General features: G+C 42.1%; 1 protein-coding gene across 2 annotated transcripts in view; it reads right to left on the bottom strand.

Annotated features, from left to right (window-relative positions):
• GRHL2 (grainyhead like transcription factor 2) overlaps window positions 1-15,952 on the bottom strand; it is a 184,209-nt gene extending 168,257 nt beyond the window's left edge. The window contains exon 1 of one of the 2 annotated variants that reach the window (XM_025393836.1): window positions 14,627-15,952. Coding sequence is in view for 1 of the 2 variants with exons in the window: in XM_025393834.1 (XP_025249619.1) it covers window positions 14,684-14,703 (20 nt within the window). In the remaining variant the exon portion in view is untranslated. The remainder of the gene's footprint in view (window positions 1-14,626) is intronic. The other variant, XM_025393834.1, reaches the window with a different exon arrangement.
• Window positions 15,953-19,726: the final 3,774 nt, after the last annotated feature.

Genomic DNA, 19,726 nt, shown 5'->3' with positions numbered 1-19,726 from the left:
AAAAAAGGATAATCATTCAAGTATTGACCTTAGTAGTAAAAAACAGGGAAAAATCTAAATATACAACAAAGAAGAAATGGTTAAATTAATTTGGATATTTTTACCCAATGTAAAACTATTGGGCCATTAAAAATATTTATTGTCGTGGAAAGCTATCCGTAATAAGTATCAGTTTAAAAAATAAGTTACTAAACAGTACGTAAATCACTATCTTATCTTTTCATACATAGTGTAATTGTATATACATGCACAGAAAAGGGAGCAAAAATACAGATTTCAAAATGTTAACAGTATTAACATCTCTGAGTGGTAGAAAATTGTTATTTTCTGATACTTTTACATTTAAGTATAAATTAGCTACCTCTTATAGAATCTTTTAAATAACACTTTAAAAAGGCTAAAATGAAAGAAAAAATTTAATGAGTAAAATCCATAAGGATTAATCTCAAGCTTTCCATATGTGAAAGGAATGAAAGTACTCACACATGCATAAGACCAACATATTTGCCATTTAAAAATTTAAACCTCTGAACATTTTTTAAATGTGAAATTAAAGTAACAAGTTGAAATGATAGCCAGGATTTTAACAAGAGGGTTAATAGTTTTAGGTGCAAAAAGAGCTCTCACAAGTCAATGATAAAAATATGAGTATCTCAATTTATTTTTAATAAATGAAAAATAAGAACAGGCCTCTGTGTTGCAACTGTACAGATGTTGGAAGGTACAACTTTGGGTAGACACCAGAGGGAAGCACAGCTGGATCTCAGCCTCAAAGCTCCCCTCAGCCAAGTTCCCTCTCCTCCAGAACGTAACACAATCATAGGTAGTAGCCAGGGTAAAAGCAAGAGCTTCACTAAAAAGGAAATACAAATTACAAAATAAAAATCTGAGAAAATGTTTAATCCCTTTAATTGCAATTTTTTTTTTTTTTTTTTTGCCTTGCAAATAAACAAATTACAATTGTCATTTACTGGTGAGACAATGAGAAAAAGACACCCTCAAACACTGTTGGGAAAACACAAATTGTTAGAATCTTTCTAGGTGTCATTTTCAAATTATGTATCAATGACATAAAAATATTTGTCTTTTGTTCTTGTACTTCCAGAAGTCTATTCTACAGTAATAACCAGAGATAAAAACCTTTACATACAAACATGATTTATAACACTGAACATAAATATTAAAAATAGAAGATGGTAGATTTCACCTTTAAATGCCATGTAGGAGAATACTTAAGGGACTGGTAAAGAACCAATAGTATAGTATTAAGTGGAAAATGCAGAATGGCATGAATGATGCAAAAAACAGAATCATAATTTGCACACTCTTTGTAAAACCACATTGATATACTATGCATGCACATATTAGAAACTGTAAGAAAAGACAAAGTATTAACAGGGTACTGGAATTATGAGTGATTTTTCTTCTACACACTTTTTTCTATTTTCCAATTGTTCATCATGAGCACATATTATTTTCATAATCAGAAAAAGAAACCTCCCAGGAAATGCTTCTTTAAAAAGTAAACACATATGATGCAAAACTGTATCATAAAACAGTTGCAATAAAAGTCAGCCTGGGCAATAGCATTGAAAGCTAGGAGGCAGGTCATTCCGAAATGCTTCACAACAGCAATTTATGAAATAATTCATTAAATATACAGTACAATAAAAATCTCTCTATCAAAATAGCATTTTCAACTTCTTCCATACTCTAGAAATATTTGCTACAATGACAACAGCAGCAAAATCTAGTTAGCCCTGAAAGCTCTAAATAGCATGTTTAATTTTGTTCATCTTTCCAAGCACGCATGGGTGTGCTGCAGTGGAAAAGCTTGGAGCTTGTAATTCAATGTGTCCTGGGATTTGACCACATAGATATTTTATTGCTTAGGAAGGATTAGGAAGGCTAAAAAGCATAACAAGACTACTGCTGCCCCAGTTCAACTTCGAGATGCTAAAAGTGATAAACGACTTGTGTCCCAAATTTTGTGAACAAAATCAAAATGCAAATTTGTGTTTTTCATGTGGCTGAATACGATACAAAACATACCTTACAGAATGTTTGCTAAAACTGAAGATAAACACAAGATAAAAGGAGACTGTAGTCCTTCCCTCAAGTCTCCCACAAGCCCCTTAAGGATAGGTGCCTTTATTTAGACTTTTTTTTTTTTTTTTTTTGAGACAGTTTCACTCTTGTTGCCCAGGCTGGAGTGCAGCAGCATGATCTTGGCTCACTGCAATGTCAGCCTCCCAGGTTCAAACGACTCTCCTGACTCAGTCTCTCCCAAATAGCTTGGATCACAGGCATGAGCCACCACACCCGGTTAATTTTGTATTTTTAATAGAGACAGGGTTTCTCCGTGTTGGTCAGGCTGGTCTCGAACTCCCAACCTCAGGTGATCCTCCCGCCTCGGCCTCCCAAAGTGCTGGGATTACAGACGTGAGCCACCACGCCTGACCCACTTAGACTTTTAACATCCAAAGAAGATCATGAGTTTTTGAAAATATTAGATATAGTATTTGAGGTTTGAAGAATTTCTATACAATACGAAGAAAAGGATGGGGGAGGGTAGGACCAGTTGGGAGTGGGAGAGAGGGGGCAATTGCAAACTCACTTTTGAGCACACAGCCAAAATGTATACCTACTAGTTCCTGTTTCACCACCTCTGTGTTGATTCCGCAGTCGAAGATTGCTTTGGTTTTGCTCACGTTCTACAAAAGTTCATTTCCACTTTTTTTTGTTGTCGTATTTTTAGCCTCCTCTTTTCTGGTTTTTTTTTTTTTTTTTTCCTAATGCAATGTTGGCAACTTCAGTGACTCTGGGAGGCCAGTTTCCCCAGCAAGTTCCCATCAGGTACTTTTTGTTCCCTGCTGTGGATGCTTCTTGGATAGGTCGATAAGCAAATAAGTTCATGTTGGCGACAACACTTCCATTAAAGACGCCTGCAGTAAATCCTATGATGCAATCGCCTGCAGCTTAACTAACAGACCCAAGCTGGTCTGGCATGATCTATGCACCAGCTTGCAGAAGCAGTCGGATGAGTCACTGTGTGGCCCTCCGGGGAGAAGCAAGTCTATACTCTAAAAAATAAATAAATTTTTATTCTAGAAAATAAAATTTAAAAGAAACCCTCGACCTTGCCTAGAATTACCTTTTGTTTTTAAAGGAAGTCATATTTCAGGCTCTCCCTGTCCCTCCAAAAGAGCTCAAAACTGGGCCCAACACCAAGTCTCTCCCATGAACATTCAGGCGGGGTCTGAGGCGATGTGGCCGGCAGGTTTGTCTCGGGAGAGTTTGCTTCAAGTGAAACTACGTAGGCACATGCAGCCCACTGAGTGGAACAAACTGAGTTTCTTTCATTCTTAGTCATTCCTCAGCCTCAAATTATACACATGTTGGAAACTCCTACACCTACTTGTGCTATTTTGAAAAATAATTGGATTTAATAATTGAACTTAACCCATATGCAAATCTAAAAGGACAAGGTTGTGGAGACACAGATAAGGCATCTACAGGTCACTGAGGAATAGCGCAGAACCGACAGGCAGCATGCCAGCGCGAAGGGCAGCGTGGCATTCCTGGGACAGAGAGGAGAGGGCAGGGACTTCTGCAGGGGATCGGGTCAATTCTACCTGCAACAAGCAAGTAGCAAGCAGGCTTTTCCGTTTTATTTAGAGATGTGGGTATCATTTCTAAGGGTCTCCACTTGATAACTATTTATATACATAATCTTTAACTTTTTTAAATAAATACATCATAAATACATAAATGCATAAATAAAATTTATCCTTAATTACAAAAGCAGTGCAAGCTCACATCAGCACAGAATGAAAACACAGAGAAACAATAACAGACAAAAAAGTACCTTTATTTTATCCTTAAGAGAGCAAACCACTGTTAACTTTTTGTGTTTTTTCTGAATTCTTTATTCTTCATCTTTTTATGCCTATAAACATTCTGATATAATACATCATGAACATTTATCTTATCATTAAGGATTTTTTCATGAATGTGATTTATAATGCTTGCATATTGTCCCATCATCTCACTAAACCATTCACTAAACCAACTCTTTATAGCCGGGCTTTTAGGGTTATTCTGATTTTTTTGCTTTTAAAAATCATGTGGCACTGTATGTCTTTGGTTATGTCTTTCAGACTAATTCCTGACACTGGAATTTAGTTGTCAATGGGTAGACCCATTTCAACCGGTTTTGCAAAACTGCCTTCCAGAAAGTTTGTGATAATTTATAATTCTCCAAAAATATTTTTTACCTGAACCCAGTTTTGTTAATTTTAGCCACTTTGACAGGGAAACTTAGAATATCTCTGTTAGATAATCTGTATTTTTCTTATCACTAATACAGCTTATAGCTAATATTATTTTCTGTCTTTATTAGCCACTTATACAGCTTTTACTAATTGTCTACTCATGCTCTTTGACCACTTTTCTATTGAGGTAGTTGTCCTTTTTTAAATTATTTTCCAAAATATGTAAGATATACATATTCTTAAAAGTATACCCCAGGACTCCAGAGCAACTTAAAACTCCTACTCTGCAGAGGAAATATAAATGTCCTGAGACCTAATCAAAATTCCCTCCAACATGAGAGCCTTTCAGGGGCAACTGACTTCAGAGACTTTTAAAAATTCTATAACACAGTAGGATACCAGAGGAGATTTTATTCCGGTCCTAAATGAATGATCATTGTGCGTCCTGAAGTGAAATAATACATTACCTTATCCTTGAAGTGAAACTGCAGCTGCTATTCTTATCCTTATATTATTTGAAATCTCTTCTGAACATTTACTAAATTACTTGCTTGGCAACATTTTTTGACAGTGGGTATCTGTGAATTACATTTTATTAAAAGGAGTAATAAGGAAAGGGAGAAGGGGGAGAAAGAAAAAAAGGAAGGGGAAGGGGAAGGAGAAGAGGAGGAGAAGGAGAAGAAAGAGGATGAGGAAAAGGAGAAGGAGGAAGAGGAGAAAGAATAGGAGAAGAAAGAGGAGGAGGAGGAGGAGGAGGTCATCCCTTTCACCTATTTAAGGTTTTCAGCTTACTAAATTTTAGTCAATGTTCCATTCATTCTGATATTGCCTCACTCTCACTTCATGAGCCTGCGAGAATGAACCACTTCCTGGGTTGTCTCTGGGAAGAAGTTCTCAGCGTCCCTGCCAGCCCATTTGTCTGATTTTCTTGTACCACTTTTCTACCAGCCCAGTAAGGCTGTGCAGGAGTCCTCTAGTGAAACCATTGATTTCACCGCCTCACTGCCCTTCTGAATTCCATGTGATCCTCTGAATTCCTCCTGCCTTCCAAAAGTCTGTTTGTCATCTGAATCAGACCACCACTGATTTTGGTAAAGGAGGTGAGGGGGCTTGGGAGCAGAAGCAGGTCCCACTGTGCCTGTAACCTCCTGTCTTGCTAATGTTCATGGCCCCCGCTGTGAGCCACGACCAGCTCTCCAGACCCCTCTGGAGGGAGAAAATGAGACACAGAATATTGCAGCAGATAATTATTCTCAGAGATCATTTAGTTCAACTCCATTTTACAGATGAAAAATAATGAAAGAAAAATCCTCTGATCTTATGTTAATTATCTTATTGGCAATGCAGGAAAGAGGCAAAATCTACCTTTGTTCCTTGTTTCTTTGAAAAGTTAGATCCAAGAAGTACAGAAGGCAGTTATTTTATGGGGCTCACTGAACTGAGAACCAAAAACAATGATTTGGGGTGAGTGTGGGAAGAAAAGTCCATTTTAACTCCCAGTAATGGTATCAGAATTTTAACCAGGTATTTCACAGACTCAAGTTCATGGTTTAAGAAGTAAACATGCAGTGCTTATCCTGCTCTCAATCTTCCAAAAAAAAAAAAAAAAGCATGTTTTTTTAAACTAATCAAAACTCCAAATTTTCAATTTTTACTTAGAATCCCAAAATGAAATACAGAAGAAAAAATGTAAGATACTTTTCTCCTCAAACCAGGCTTTTAGATCAAAATCCTATACCTGCTCTCTCACATGCCCTAAGATGCATTTGGATGATCCCTAAGGCTCTTTCTAGCTCTAGGATACTAGATTGCAAATTAACACCAAAATCAATTATCTAGGAGGCCAAACAGCCACATGCTGTCGCACCCTAGGCCCCGGCAGCAGCCCCTGCCAGCCGCTCACACTCCACTGAGAAAACACTGGCAACTTAACAGTAGTTACGCAGTTTCTTCCTGCTCTCTCTCGTCCTTTCCTTTCTCCATGCCTCTCTCCTTCACTTCAACCTTTCCTTGTCTCCTAAAACCCTGACCTAAATTCATGGGCCTTAAAAAAGAAGAGACTCTGGCTCTCAGGGTTAGTTATATTTGTATATTCAGAGTTCAGATGAAAGGCTGGCGCCAAAATAAAGAGAAGCCACAAGCAATTCTTGCTTTCCGTTTCTGTTCCGGAGGGTATCTGCATTCACACTTGTAAAGGAAGCATTTCCTTGGGAGTGAAAGTGAAGTGCTCCCCACAAAGTTCATTGCCATGTTCATTACAAAGTAAAATAAGGCACTTCATCTACCACAGGCATTGATTGCTTTCCACTGAATGCCCATTCAAATGCATGAACAACCTTCAGAACCCTGACTTATTTTCAAAATATACATTGAAATCCCCTGAAATGCACCAGCTTTTCTAGCACTTCCTATAAGAATTCTTAAAATGTGTTATTTGATTAGTATTGTATGTGGCAAATCAAAAGGTGCTCTTTTTACAAATAATATTACTACTGCTCACCAAAACTCATGAAGCTGAATCATTTCTCTTTTCCCAGTATAACTGGGGATGGGAGGTAGAGATCCCCAAAGGAATGCTTTCTTACTTCTATCCCACTTAACCCATTATAATCCAGTACTTTTTTTTTTTTTTTTACCATTTACCATTAAGAAACTTACAGCATAAAACAACACTTTCAGTCGGGTACGGTGGCTCACGCCTGTAATCCTAACACTTTGGGAGGCCAAGACGAATGGATCACCTGAGGTCAGGAATTCGAGACAAGACTGGCCAAAATGGCGAAACTGTGTCTCTACTGAAAAAACAAAAAAAGTAGCCAGGCATAGTGGCACACGCCTATAGTCCCAGTTACTCAGGTGGCTGAGGTAGGAGAATTGCTTGAACCCAGGAGGCGGAGGTTGCAGTGAGCCAAGATCATGCCATCATACTCCAGCCTGGGCGACAAGAGCAAAACTCCATCTCAAAAAAAAAAAAAAAAAAAAAACACTTTCGTTATTACCTATTATAATCCAGTACTTTTTACCATTTACCATTATAAGAAACTTACAACATAAAATGTACTCTCCTGGTAATGGAAAAATAAACAAAACTGATCTGAAGAGCCTAGATTCATCCAAAGGAAGAAAATATGCAGGCAGATAGATGGTAGAATGAATCTGAAATTTGGAGGCCTAAATTTGAAGACCAGTGAAGCTGTCTGAGGGACTCCCAGGTACATGTTGTTACTAAGCAACCCACCAGTCCTCCTGGGCCAAAGCAAAAATTCCTATCCAGCCTGTTGCTGCTCATTAAGGAATTTTCCCTGGAGAACTCTGCCAAATCAATCGCTGCCCTCTTTCAGGTTAGGCCTAGTTTTTGTTTTTCGTTTGTTTGTTTTTGTTTTTTGTTTGTTTGGTTGGTTGGTTTTTTTTGAGACAGAGTCTCGCTCTGTTGCCCAGGCTGGAGTGCAGTGGCGTGATCTTGGTTCACTGCAACCTCCACCTCCTGGGTTCAAGCGATTCTCCTGCCTCAGCCCCCCAAGTAGCTGGGACTACAGGTGCATACCACCATGCCTGGATAATTTTCGTGTTATTACTAAAGACAGGGTTTCACCATATTGGCCAGGCTGGTATTGAACTCCTGACCTCGTGATCTGCCTGCCTCGGCCTCCCAAAGTGCTGGGATTACAGGCATGAGTCACCTCGCCTGGCCAGGCCTAGTTTTTATAACTGAACAAGAGTCATTGAAAACCTCTTGAAAAGGAAAAGAGTATCAGTGCCCTAGTGAATGCCAGGGATCATGAATGAGAACTCTAATTAACTTAGGGTAAGGCTTTTCTTATACTAAAAATAACTTCAAATTTTTCCAAGGTTAAACCTAGTTGACATGATCTTACCCCTTGGCCCAGGTAACAACGATGGGCTGCTGATGCTGTAAATACTGAAAGAATGCAGCAAAGTTCACTAACTATGGCAGCACCTAAAATCAGACTCACATTTATCTCTATGTGCAGAAGCTGTGCAGCTGTCAGTTCTCACCAAGTAATACGGGAGGAAAAAAGAAACAGGAAAGTGACATTAGGGAGACAAACCAAGGAAGGAAAGAAGGGAAGGAGGGAACAAGAAGAAAATGTTGGTTTAAATGAGGGAGGAAGTAAGGAAGGGGAAAAATACTATGTAACCATTGTTAATTTTTTAAACAGAAATGTATGGCTATAGTTAGACCAAAGTCATAAAGAGGAACTGAGGCAGTTGCCTGAATTATCTAAGACTTTTTAAAAAGTAAATTTAACAACCTAACATCAAAAAATCTTATTTGGATTTGCTATACATTTCAAACAAACACTTCTTGAGGTGATTGGGTACTGTTAATGTTGTTTAAATGCTTCTATGTATGTTTGATTTATCCAACTACTTTTCTAAATTCTCCTTTTACTTTCCTGAGCCTAGCAGAAATTGCTAGACATAGCTTTTCATTGATCGCTCTAACACTTACTCCTGATCTCCCTTAAGTCAGGTGGCACTGGGACCATTTGAATGGCCTGGACTCTGCAGTCAGTTTAAAACAGACCCTCACTGTAGGCCAACAGAAGATCTAGTACCATCTTATCAGAGTAATACTTTAAGCTACCATGAGCCTTAGAAATGAAACTGCAATCATCATCCTATCAGATCATTTCACCAGGGACCAACATCAAACTAGAGCTCTTTACCTTTGACTTTGTGCTACAAAATAGAATCTGAATTCAGTGAAACAGCAGTCCTCAAAAAAGTGAATACCAAGCATGGTGGCTCATGCCTGTAATCCCAGCACTTTGGGAGGCTAAGGTGGGTGGATCACTTGAGGTCAGGAGTTTGAGACCAGCCTGGCCAACATGATGAAACCCCATCTCTACTAAAAATACAAAAAATTAGCCAAGCGTGGTGGCACACACCTGTAATCCCAGCTACTGGGGAGGCTGAGGAAGGAGAATCTCTTGAACCTAGGAGGTGGAGGTTGCAGTGAGCCAAGATTGTGCCACTGCACTCCAGCCTGGGCAACACAGCAAGACTCTGTCTCAAATAAATAAATAAAAATATATATATAAATAAATAAAAATTGAACATCAGCTCACACATGAGTGGGATTCAGCCAGAAACCCGAGCTAGACCTTTGGCAAGCCTAGCGGAGGCCCATGTGGGTGACATCACTTCAAATCAGTTCTTTTGCAGCTCTGGAAACATATTCCCCTTCAAAAAGAACCCTTTCTTCCGGAAGCAGCAGTTCAACAAAACAATGAAAGTAAACATCTAGAGCAGGCCTAAGAAGTCTTATATCCACGTTAAAATCATATCTGAAGCTGCTCATCCAAGGTAGCATAAAGTAAAATAAAAGTCCACAGGTTTCTTTCATTTACACACAGGATATGCACCTGAAAAGTTGCATATAAATTGTATCTATTATGTAAACTAGCATTAAGTTTCATTTGAAGCAGTGTTGTCCTATTTAAGGCAATTATAATGCCTGGAACATTGTTTAGATGCAGATTCCCTGTGCTTTCTCCTGGAGAATCTAATTCAACACTGCTGGGTTGGGACCCAGGGTGCCTCAGATGATATATTATATGTTTTAAACTCAGGTGAGTTTGAGATGCAATCATTTTAGAAATTCCTGTGGAGATTCCTATTTTTAAGCATGTGCATCATCTTCAACTTGTTTTTCAGTTAGGTTAACTTTGCCTGTATGTCAGTTTACTTCATTGAAGATGGGAAACTCACTAAAGCACATGCTATGCAGTGTTCCTCCAGACACAGTGGACAAGTTCATGTTTTCTGATGGATACAGTTTATAGAAACTGAACAAGAGCAAGAGGAAGGCAGCAAGGGCAAATTTTACCTTGCACAAGCCTAATGTTAAGGAGTGGAGATGGTAGCTGAAGGTAGGTTATGCTACGAGTTTTAGGGAGGTGGGTGTGTCTGAGCAAACACTATCTGTACTTTGTCTCCTTTAGTTTGAATCCTCAGGGATCCTCCAGAGTGTGTGCATTTATTCATCTCTGAATTAAGGAGTGTACAAGATTTAATCCGTTGTAGGGAACAGAACTCTGGACCCCTCACCATTAAACTGGTGATACTCAGGGAAAGAAACAAGACTGATGGTATTAGCTGGTTCATCATTTACTCATTGGGTATTGCTATCTCTTGATTACCAAGACCACTTACAAGAACAATTTTGACCATTTTGAGTATGCAACTGTCCAGATTAATACGTAGAGAACTGATCATGTTTATTTGATAGTGCCATTATCTCTGACTCTGATTCACCCACACAGAGCTCCTTTCTGGTCCTAGACTGTCTAACCACACTGTCACTCCAGGGCCTTTGCAATTGCTCTTCCACCTGCCTGTAACACTCTTACCCCAGGTATCTCAGGGCTTGATGCCTCACTGCACTCAGGCCTCCACTCAAAGCTCACCTCATTGGAGAAGCTGTCCATGATCACCCTGTACAAAAGACCTCCCCCATTATTCTCAGTCCTTCCAGCCAGTTTTGCTTTCCTTCATAGCACTTATCATCTAATTAATGTTTACTTTTTTGTTGATTTACTGTCAACAAGTCTGCCCCTTCCCGCCCCGCCACCCCCCCTCCTCCCACCGGCCCCCCCCACACACACACTAAGTACCATGCAGGCCGGGACTAGGTTCTATTCACCAGTGAATCTCAATGCCAAGTATATAGTGGCATTCAAGGCATACTCATTCAAAAATTGAAAGGGTATATGTATTGGTTTGAAAAAGATATGATAAATTCTTGACGTTTCTGACCTTAAAAGATATTTTGCATAGCCAAATGTAAACAAGCATATGCATTTATAAAACTAAAGACTAGAGAGTTTAATTAAAATGTAGAGTCATCCCATTACTTGAAAGGTTATCCACATGAGATACCTATAACTTCAGCCATTTTCTGAATAATAGCAGGACCCCTTAACAAAAAACACACAAAATGACTAAAATTATCATAGGCAAAAATGCGATGAGTAGGGAGAGGCAGTATTTATCATGACCTGTATTGTTTTTGTTTTTTGAGATGGAGTCTTGCACTGTCACCCAGACTGGAGTGCAGTGGCGCAATCTCAGCTCACTGCAACTTCCGCCTCCCAGGTTCAAGGGATTCTCCTGCCTCAGGTTCCCAAGTAGCTGATATTACAGGCGCCCACCACTACACCGGGTTAATTTTTTGTATTTTTAGTAGAGACAGGGTTTCACTATGTTGATCAGGCTGGTCTTGAACTCCCGACCTCGTGATCCACCCGCCTCACCCTGCCAAAGTGCTGGGATTACAGGCTGAGCCACAGCGCCCAGCCCCTGTACTGTACTTTTAAAAACTTTTTTGTAACTATTGTATTTTTTGTAACTATTAGGCATTGTGTTTATTAAAAGTATGTCTGTCCAGGAGTTGCTTTCCACTACAGTTTAAGCCCCCTGAGAACAGGGCTCATCTTATCCATCTTCGCATGTCTCTATTACGCCTATCTGAATGTGTTACGAATAGTAGGTAACCAGAAAATACACTTACCTGATGAAAAACACCTGTGAGTATCAAATCACATAGTACCTATATGTTCTCTGAATATATTTTATACATTTTGGCAGTAAAATAAGAGTTTCTTAATTTAGCATTGTTTCGCTTGTACACATGCTTGCTGACAAAGATCTTAAATCTTCATAAAATTTAAGATGGAGTAGAGAATTTTAAAATATGTACAAAGACAAAATGTCCTAAAAATACTTTGTTTTAATTGGCGATAGCATCAACACTGCAGAACATCAAAAGCAGAATGTTTCAATCTGAAAAGTCCACACCATAAAAAAGACCATGCTACTTCAGTCCAGACTTGTTAACCAGAAATATCATCCTGTGCAACCCCAAAGATTGCCTAAATCTTAATGGGATTATGAAAGAATATCCAGTGTGTGTTCGTTCATGTTATTTCCAGAAACTACAGACAGGCCTTGTAAGGCGGATTTTCAATGAGGCTCACGAAGCCTCTCACTTGCTCAGGAAGGAAGCCCCATGGTGTGCCCAGGGGCCCGTTTCCTTACAGTCCCCACCGCATCTCACACACATAGTTGCATAAGCTTCAGACCCACCCCTGCCAGGGCTCCCTTAGAATCTTAATATTAAGAAAACTGGGCTAGAATTCGCAGAAATGATCCAGAAGTCATGTATTGACTTAAAGCATTTTCAACAGCCCAATGAGAGAGAAACAAACCAGGTCGAATTGTCTCTTTGCACCATTGTAACCATTACTTTTCCCAGGATACAAAATTTCGTGTTGGAAACCACGACTAGATAAAAGCAACGTTCATTAAATGTAAGCAGACGTAATCCCAGGTACTTATCACCCATAAAAACTAGGTGATGTGTGTGGTGAAACCAGATTGCGGGCGCTCAGTACTTATTTCTGGTGGTAAACACATTGTTCTTATTGCTGCTAAGTATAACTGGTGAAAATAGAGACCGACTCGTTTTCATTCAGAATTCGAGTCCTGTTGTATCACAAAACTAAGCAAACTAAACGTTAATTGTGCGATTAATTAAACTAGATTTGCAATCATCTTTGACGCACGCAAGGATCAAAACAAACCCCAAAAACTTGCTGTCGCCTCGGGATTTGGCTACTGAAAATTTCAAACTCGAGTCGTGTTTCCTTAAAGACTAGAAAGATTTAGGGAAGAGCTGGGGGTGTTCTCAGACGACCACACACTCTCCTCTTCCTACCCTGCCTCAGACCCTCTCCTGTGTTGGTAACGCTAGTTCTTCCCCTCCGGTATGCTGTACTCGGTTAATTCCTCATCGGTGGCTAACGGGGTACAACTATCTGGCAGTTTTTTGCTTGTTAAGTATGACAGCGCATTTTAGGTTCGCCTAACCTACCAAGCGGCTTTATGTTGAAGCTAGTCCTTCCCCTTCACCCCTGAACAGATCCGCTGGGCCTTCCCACTCCTCCCTCGTGGTCCCTCAACTTGGGACGGGTCCCCACCACTTCTCCATGACAGGCCCAGCGGCCCGCGGCCTTGGGGCACCGGCCCTCTCCGGCGACACGCCTTCAGGAAGGCCACCTCGGGGTGGCCGCAACGCCACGGCAAAGTTACCGGGGAAAGCAAAAGGGCGGCCCCGCGCATTCCAATAGGACGCAGCCAGTTCCCAGGCCCGGACGCGCCCGAGAAGAGGGGGAAGGGAGTGTCCCCGCCGAATCCCGAGAAAGGCCGCGGGACCCACCTCCGGCTCCCTCCCGCGCCCGCCCAGGCCCCACCTCCCCCGGATCGCACAAAGCCTTCCGAGGGCGGGGGCCGGCCCGCGGGGAGGCCGTCAGGACGCGGCCGGACCGGGCCCGGTGACCCGCGGGCGACTCCGGCCGCGCAGGCTGTGGCTCGCCGGCGCGTCTGGAGTGCCTGTCCGGGACGGGAAGGACGCGAGCCCAGCGTTCCCCCCGCCCCGAGCCCCCGGCCTTGACGGCGAGAGCACCCCGAGAAGGCTCTGCGCGCCCCACGCAGTCCCGCCTGCCGCGTCCGAGTTGGCGGCCAACTGCGTGGAAGGCCGCGAGCTCCAGGGGCTTGCAGCCGCCGTCGGGGCGCGGGTGAATCGCTCAGCAGCAGGCGCTCCTTGGCGCCCCGCCGAGGCCCTAACTCGAGGCCTCACATGAGTTCCCCCACTTTGCGAACCGTCCTTTCCCCCGGGCACCTGAGGAAGGTGGCCAAACAATGCGGGGGCGGACCCGGGGGAGGGAGGCGGGGGAGGGGAGGAGGGAGGCGGGATGTCGAGGGAGTGGGGGACGGCGCCGGCCCCCCCCGCGCCCCCCGGCCTCCCAGCGCCTCGCCTCCCTTCGGGGCCACAGGCGGGCGCGCACTCACGCCCACCCTCCTGCCCGGTGCGAGAAGATGGCCGTTTCTGCCTCGGTATAAAAGCTCTTTGTTGCGGTCACACAAAAGCGGCCAAGCCCCACTTTTACAGTAGGCCCTTTGGACAAATCGAAGGAACTCAGCTGAACTTCCAAACGGCCCTAAACGCCAGATCGGTGGGAGCAGCTAAAGCAGAGGGGGAAGAGCAGGCCTTCCGCGCCCATCTACCAAAACCTCTGGCAATATCCAAGTATTCATGCGGGAGCGGGAGCTGAGACCATTCCTAAGGGAGGAAGGAAAAGGAAAACCCACTTTTACTATCAAGGCCCAAAGGGGATATTAAACATTCACATTGTTGTAGGGTTTCTCCTCTTAATCAGGGTAGAAACATAATGCGGAAAAGTCTGGATCCACCAAAAAGAAAAAGAAAAAAGAAAGAAAAATACCAACAATAGCAACTTAAAAACAAAAACAAAAACATAACAAACCAGTTGCCATCAGCCCAAAGTGGTAGTAGCAGCAGCCGGCGCGTGTGATCCACTTACTTGTCCGACTCTTGTGACATGTTTGATCCAATGAACTTGCTCCCCTTTTCCTGGAGCCTCAGCCTCTGGTGAAACTGGACTTTCAAGTCTGTGCAGGTGAAGGTGTGTGAGAGCGCCCGAGATGGCAGAACAAGAGCTACAGGTAATTCTGCTTTTCCGTCCCCCCTCACCACTCTCGCTCGCTCGCCCGCTCGCGCCCTCACCTAGCCGGAAAGGTGGGATAAGGGGGGGGCCCCTCACATGGGGCCCGAGCTCGGAGGCGGCCGGGCGGCGCGGAGTCCTCCTGGATCGTGGCAATGGGCAGACACAGAGCAGAAAGTGGCGGACTTGGGCGGCCACAGGTAACTTTCTCGCAAGGAGCTGAATTCTTTCACTAAAGGGTACAAGCCCGAGGGACGAGCTGCACGATGATTGGCTGGGGAGCTCCCTCAGGTGAGCTGCCATTGGCAGAGGCGCACTCAGGTAAGGCCCTTCTCCAAGTGAAGGTAACTCACTCCGAAGTTTACCTGAGTGGAGCGGCGGCATGCTTGCAGCTCGGCGGCAGCCTGTGAGAGCTGAGGGTCAGTTCTTCGAGTAGACCTCAAGCTGCGTTTTCCTCCTTCTCCAAGGCAGGGATGGGAAGGTCGGGGGTACTGGTTGAAGCGAAGAAAGGGGTTGGGGGAATGCAACACCTGCAAACACTAAGGATTATGGGTCGAGCGGAAGAACTAATGAGAGCCGAGCTCAGGTATCCCAAGTCAACCAGAATCAAATGCGCAGTACGCCACAAGGCATTTAATGCCCACAGTAACAGGGCTGTTTGACAGTGGCAGAAGAGGACGGGACTAAAGTTACTTTGTGCTGAGAGGGGGAAGGAAACACAAAGTTTGGTCTGTTGCGTAATTGAATTTTTAACATTCTTATCCACAACAAACACTTTTCGCGTCCTGCTGTGTAAAAGACATCAGATATATTACAGATTTTCAAGCAGGTGAGCATCCTTTTACGAGCTGGGCAGGTGGGGAGTGGCGTGGTTTTGATGGAGTGAGGAGATTTGGTTGAATGGACACTAAGATGGCCAGGCGCACCTCTTCGATCTCGACTCTGCAGCCTGGGATTCCAGAGCTGCAAACAACCACTGAATTCGTTCTGTAAACCTGTTGTCATTTGACGTTTCCAGGCAGGCATCAACATTTACATTGTAATTCAATAGACGCTACCGCTACAAAGGTGCTTTATTCTTCCAGCTTAATATGGTTGCTACGGAAACACTGCAGGATGAAACTGATTTTTTTTTTTTTTTTTTTTTTTTTTTTTTTTTTTTGTGGTAATGTTTCTCCTGGTTGGGAACAACGCAAATTAGCAGAGGTGTAATTTATAACCGCCGCTACCAAAGAATGAAGTGTTTGTGGAAGTTCTGACTGGGATCTAGCTCGTACATATGGATTGTGGAAACAAAGGAGGACGTGGAAAGCTTACCATATTTTATTTCAAGTTAATACTAAAGCTGCCAGACTTAATACAACTTTTCTTTTAATCTTTATGGATCACATATTTTCTGAAAATTACACGATAAAACAAGGTTTGGTTTGTTCCATGTGTCCATTTTCAACAAATAAATTTCAAAATTGTATTTTTTTAAAACAATATAAACACACACTTAGAAACTAATATATTTTAAGACAATGCAGGTACTATTTTAATATAATATTTTAAGATAATGCAATACCTATCATGTTCCTCTCCGTTTTAGAGGTAGCCACATTCCACTTTTATCTGTCTCTTCTGTCATTCACCTCCCTATTTCTAAATAATTTATACTGCCGTCTCTTGATTTGCCAATAGATGTTGTGCTCTGACTACCTGTTGCTTCAGATTAGGATTTAGCTCTTTCATGCCAAGCAACTTCTCCTTCCAACACAGCACTTTCACAGTTTAGGAGCTAAGTGACTATGCCAGTAGCAATGACAACAGAGCCAATAGTGTACTATTATTGTTTTCTTTCTTATAAAAACTTGTATCTATTTACTTAATTTATTATGCACCTATCCTGATATTTTTCTACAACTGATCTATCAAATGACTATCATATTTATTTTCCAAATGATCAAACAATCAATTCCAATTTTCCCCTGAAAACAATTCCTCCAGAAATTCATTGTTCTACTGTTTCAGTGGAGATGAGTTGCTCTGTGAATCCACTGCTCAAGTGTCATCCTGGGACACTCCTTTTTTTTTTTTTTTTTTTTTCCAGAGTCTCTCTCTGTTGCCCAGGCCGGAGTGTAATAGTGTGATCTCAGCTCACCGCAACCTCTGCCTCCCAGGTTCCAGTGATTCCCCTGCCTCAGCCTCCCAAGTAGCTGGGATTACAGGCATGTGCCACCACATTCAGCTAATTTTGTATTTTTAGTAGAGACGGAGTTTCTCCATGTTGGTCAGGCTGGTCTAGAACTCCCAATCTCAGGTGATCCACCTGCCTCGGCCTCCCAAAGTGCTGGGATTACAGGCATGAGCCACCACGCCCAGCCTGGGACACTCCTTAATTTGTAGTGTGAGAAACCCATTTCTGTGTTTTGTGCCTTCTTTCTTGGTTTATTGCTTCATTTTCCATGGCACATGTTTTAGTAACAGCCCAAGAAAAGGTACAGAAGGTAAAATTTGAGTTCTTACATACTAGATATGTCTTTATTCAACTTTTACTTTTAATAGAGAGTTCGACCAAGTGTAGAATTCTAACCAGAACTTCTTCATTCATAATTTTATAGAAATTGCTCTTTCACTTATTTATTTTAATTTTTAATTAAAAAAACTTTTTAGGCCATGCACAGTGGCTTGCACCTGTAATCCCAGCACTTTGGGAGGCCAAGGCAGGAGGATCACTTGAGTCCAAGAGTTCAAGATCAGCATGGGCAATGTAGCTAGACCCCATCTCTATAAAAAATACAAAAATTAACCGGGCATACTGGTGCGCACCTGTAGTCCCAGCTACTCAGGGGGCTAAGGTAAGGAGATTGCCTGACCCCAGGGAGGTCAAGGCTGCAGTGAGTTGAGATCATGACGCTGCACTCCAGCCTGGGCTACAGAGCAAAACCTTGTCTCAAAAAAAATTAATTAAATTTTTAAAAACAGGTTCTTATTCTGTCACACCAGCTGGAGTGCCATGGTTATAGCTCTCTGCAGCCTCAAAAGCCTCAAAATCCTGGACTCAAGTGATCCTCCTGACTCAACTTCCCAAGTAGCTGCAATTACAGGCAGAAATTGTTCTTTTATCTTCTAGCTTCCAGTGTTACTGTTGAGAATGTCACTTAATTTTGCCGTGCTTCAGTTTCCTCATCTATAAAATGGAGATAATAATAGTAGTTACCTCCCTAATATGTCTGATTCACTTAGAACAGTATCAGGCACTTATTAAATTATCAATTATTATTCAATCTTATTATTTATTTTTTAAACTGGATTAATCTCAGAATGTTCTTCATTGTTTTTTCCTGTTGCACATCTCTTCATCTTTTGCCCTATTTTGGAGGATATTTTCTTGCTTTACTTTCTACTGCAGTTGTTATCTCAACTATTTAAAGAGCTCATTTCATGCTGTCTGTTATAAATAGAATGTAGTGATCATGTCACAGTCGCACTAACTTTTTCTATCTTTCCAGATAGGCTGTATCCTTTGCCTCCTGCCTGGTCTTGGCTTTCTCTAGCTTCCCTTCTCATGTATTTGTTTTAGACCCATCACGTTAGAGGCTTTCGTCAACTGTCTGTAAACCTTTTCCTCTCAGGAATGAGGTAATAGAAACCTCACCAGAAACTCTGTATGTGGGTGAGAAAAGTATGGGCTCATTGGTGGGCTTGCTGTATGGTGATCAGACGAAAGCTCATTTTTTCATGGGAAGATACCTCAAACGTCAGAAACTAGATGTCTTTTCTTTGGGGCTTGTCAGTTTCTCATGAGAAATATCTTACAATCCCTTGCCTGAGGAGGCATTCACTTGGCTGCCAGCATTCTGGAAGCAGTTCAGGGGAAGAGGTCTGGATGAGTAACTGCTTAGGATGCAATCTTTCACACTCTTTTCTTTCCTGCAGGTGCCTTATTCCTGCCTTCTTTGTGCCTGCTGGGCAAGCCTCCCTCCTCTTTCTCTTGCTGACTGCGAGGAGTGGGACAGGGCACCTAAGACTCCAGCAACTCCAAGTGCCAACATTGACCTGGCCCCTTGCTTTTACCTGCTCAACTCTGCCTCACCTTCTGGGATCCTGGGGCCCTTCATCAGTATTTTCTTCTAGTGATCTCTGTCATCTCCAAGGCCCAGACCACGCTAGGGTTTTGTAGGGAATTGGGCTCTTTCTGTACTGACCTCTATGGCCATATTACAGTGTAGCTTTCACTGTTCTGTTAAACTAGTTTTCACTCCTCCATCGACCCTCTCTATTCTTCAGAATTGTGTTGAAATATAACTTTTGCTGATGACTCCTCCTCTATCTTCTTTGCCCCTATCGTTTTATCCCTTTATGTTCTCTTACCATCTTTTTAGGGGAGAATGAAGATAAATAAGTGTGTTTAACCCTTTAATCTGAAGTCCGTTTCCAAAATTGTACAAAAGCTTTTACCAAACTATCCTAAATTTGTTTGTGCAAAGAAACCCAGTGTTCATGTTTAAACCATTCCTTTTGTTGGTTTATGATAGTCAAGAATCTTTTCTTCCTCTTTGGTATCTAATAACTCAACTTTGTTCAGATAGCTTGTTGTCCCTCTACTGGCTAACTAGTGCTGTATTTATTGGTTAGATTGGCAAAGGAAGATGTTCAAAAGGACCATTTTAAAATGTCAACCATGAAATTACCTGTTACTCAAATGTTTTGATTCCTTTGGCAGAAGAATAGTAAATAAATATGAAAGCTTCTGCCACACTCACCATGAGACTCTACTACTCTCTCTCCAAATATCTTTATTCATAAACACTTAAGTGCAGCAGTGGTTCCCAAAGTGTGGTCCCTGGATGGACTGTCAACATCAGATCCCCTGATAACTTGTTAGGAATGCAGATTCACCAACTCACCCCAGACCCA

Source organism: Theropithecus gelada, chromosome 8 (assembly GCF_003255815.1).
Source record: "Theropithecus gelada isolate Dixy chromosome 8, Tgel_1.0, whole genome shotgun sequence".
In the NCBI taxonomy this organism is placed as follows: Eukaryota; Metazoa; Chordata; class Mammalia; order Primates; family Cercopithecidae; genus Theropithecus; species Theropithecus gelada.
Note: the sequence above shows the minus strand (reverse complement) of the source record. Positions and strands in the feature narration are given on the sequence as shown.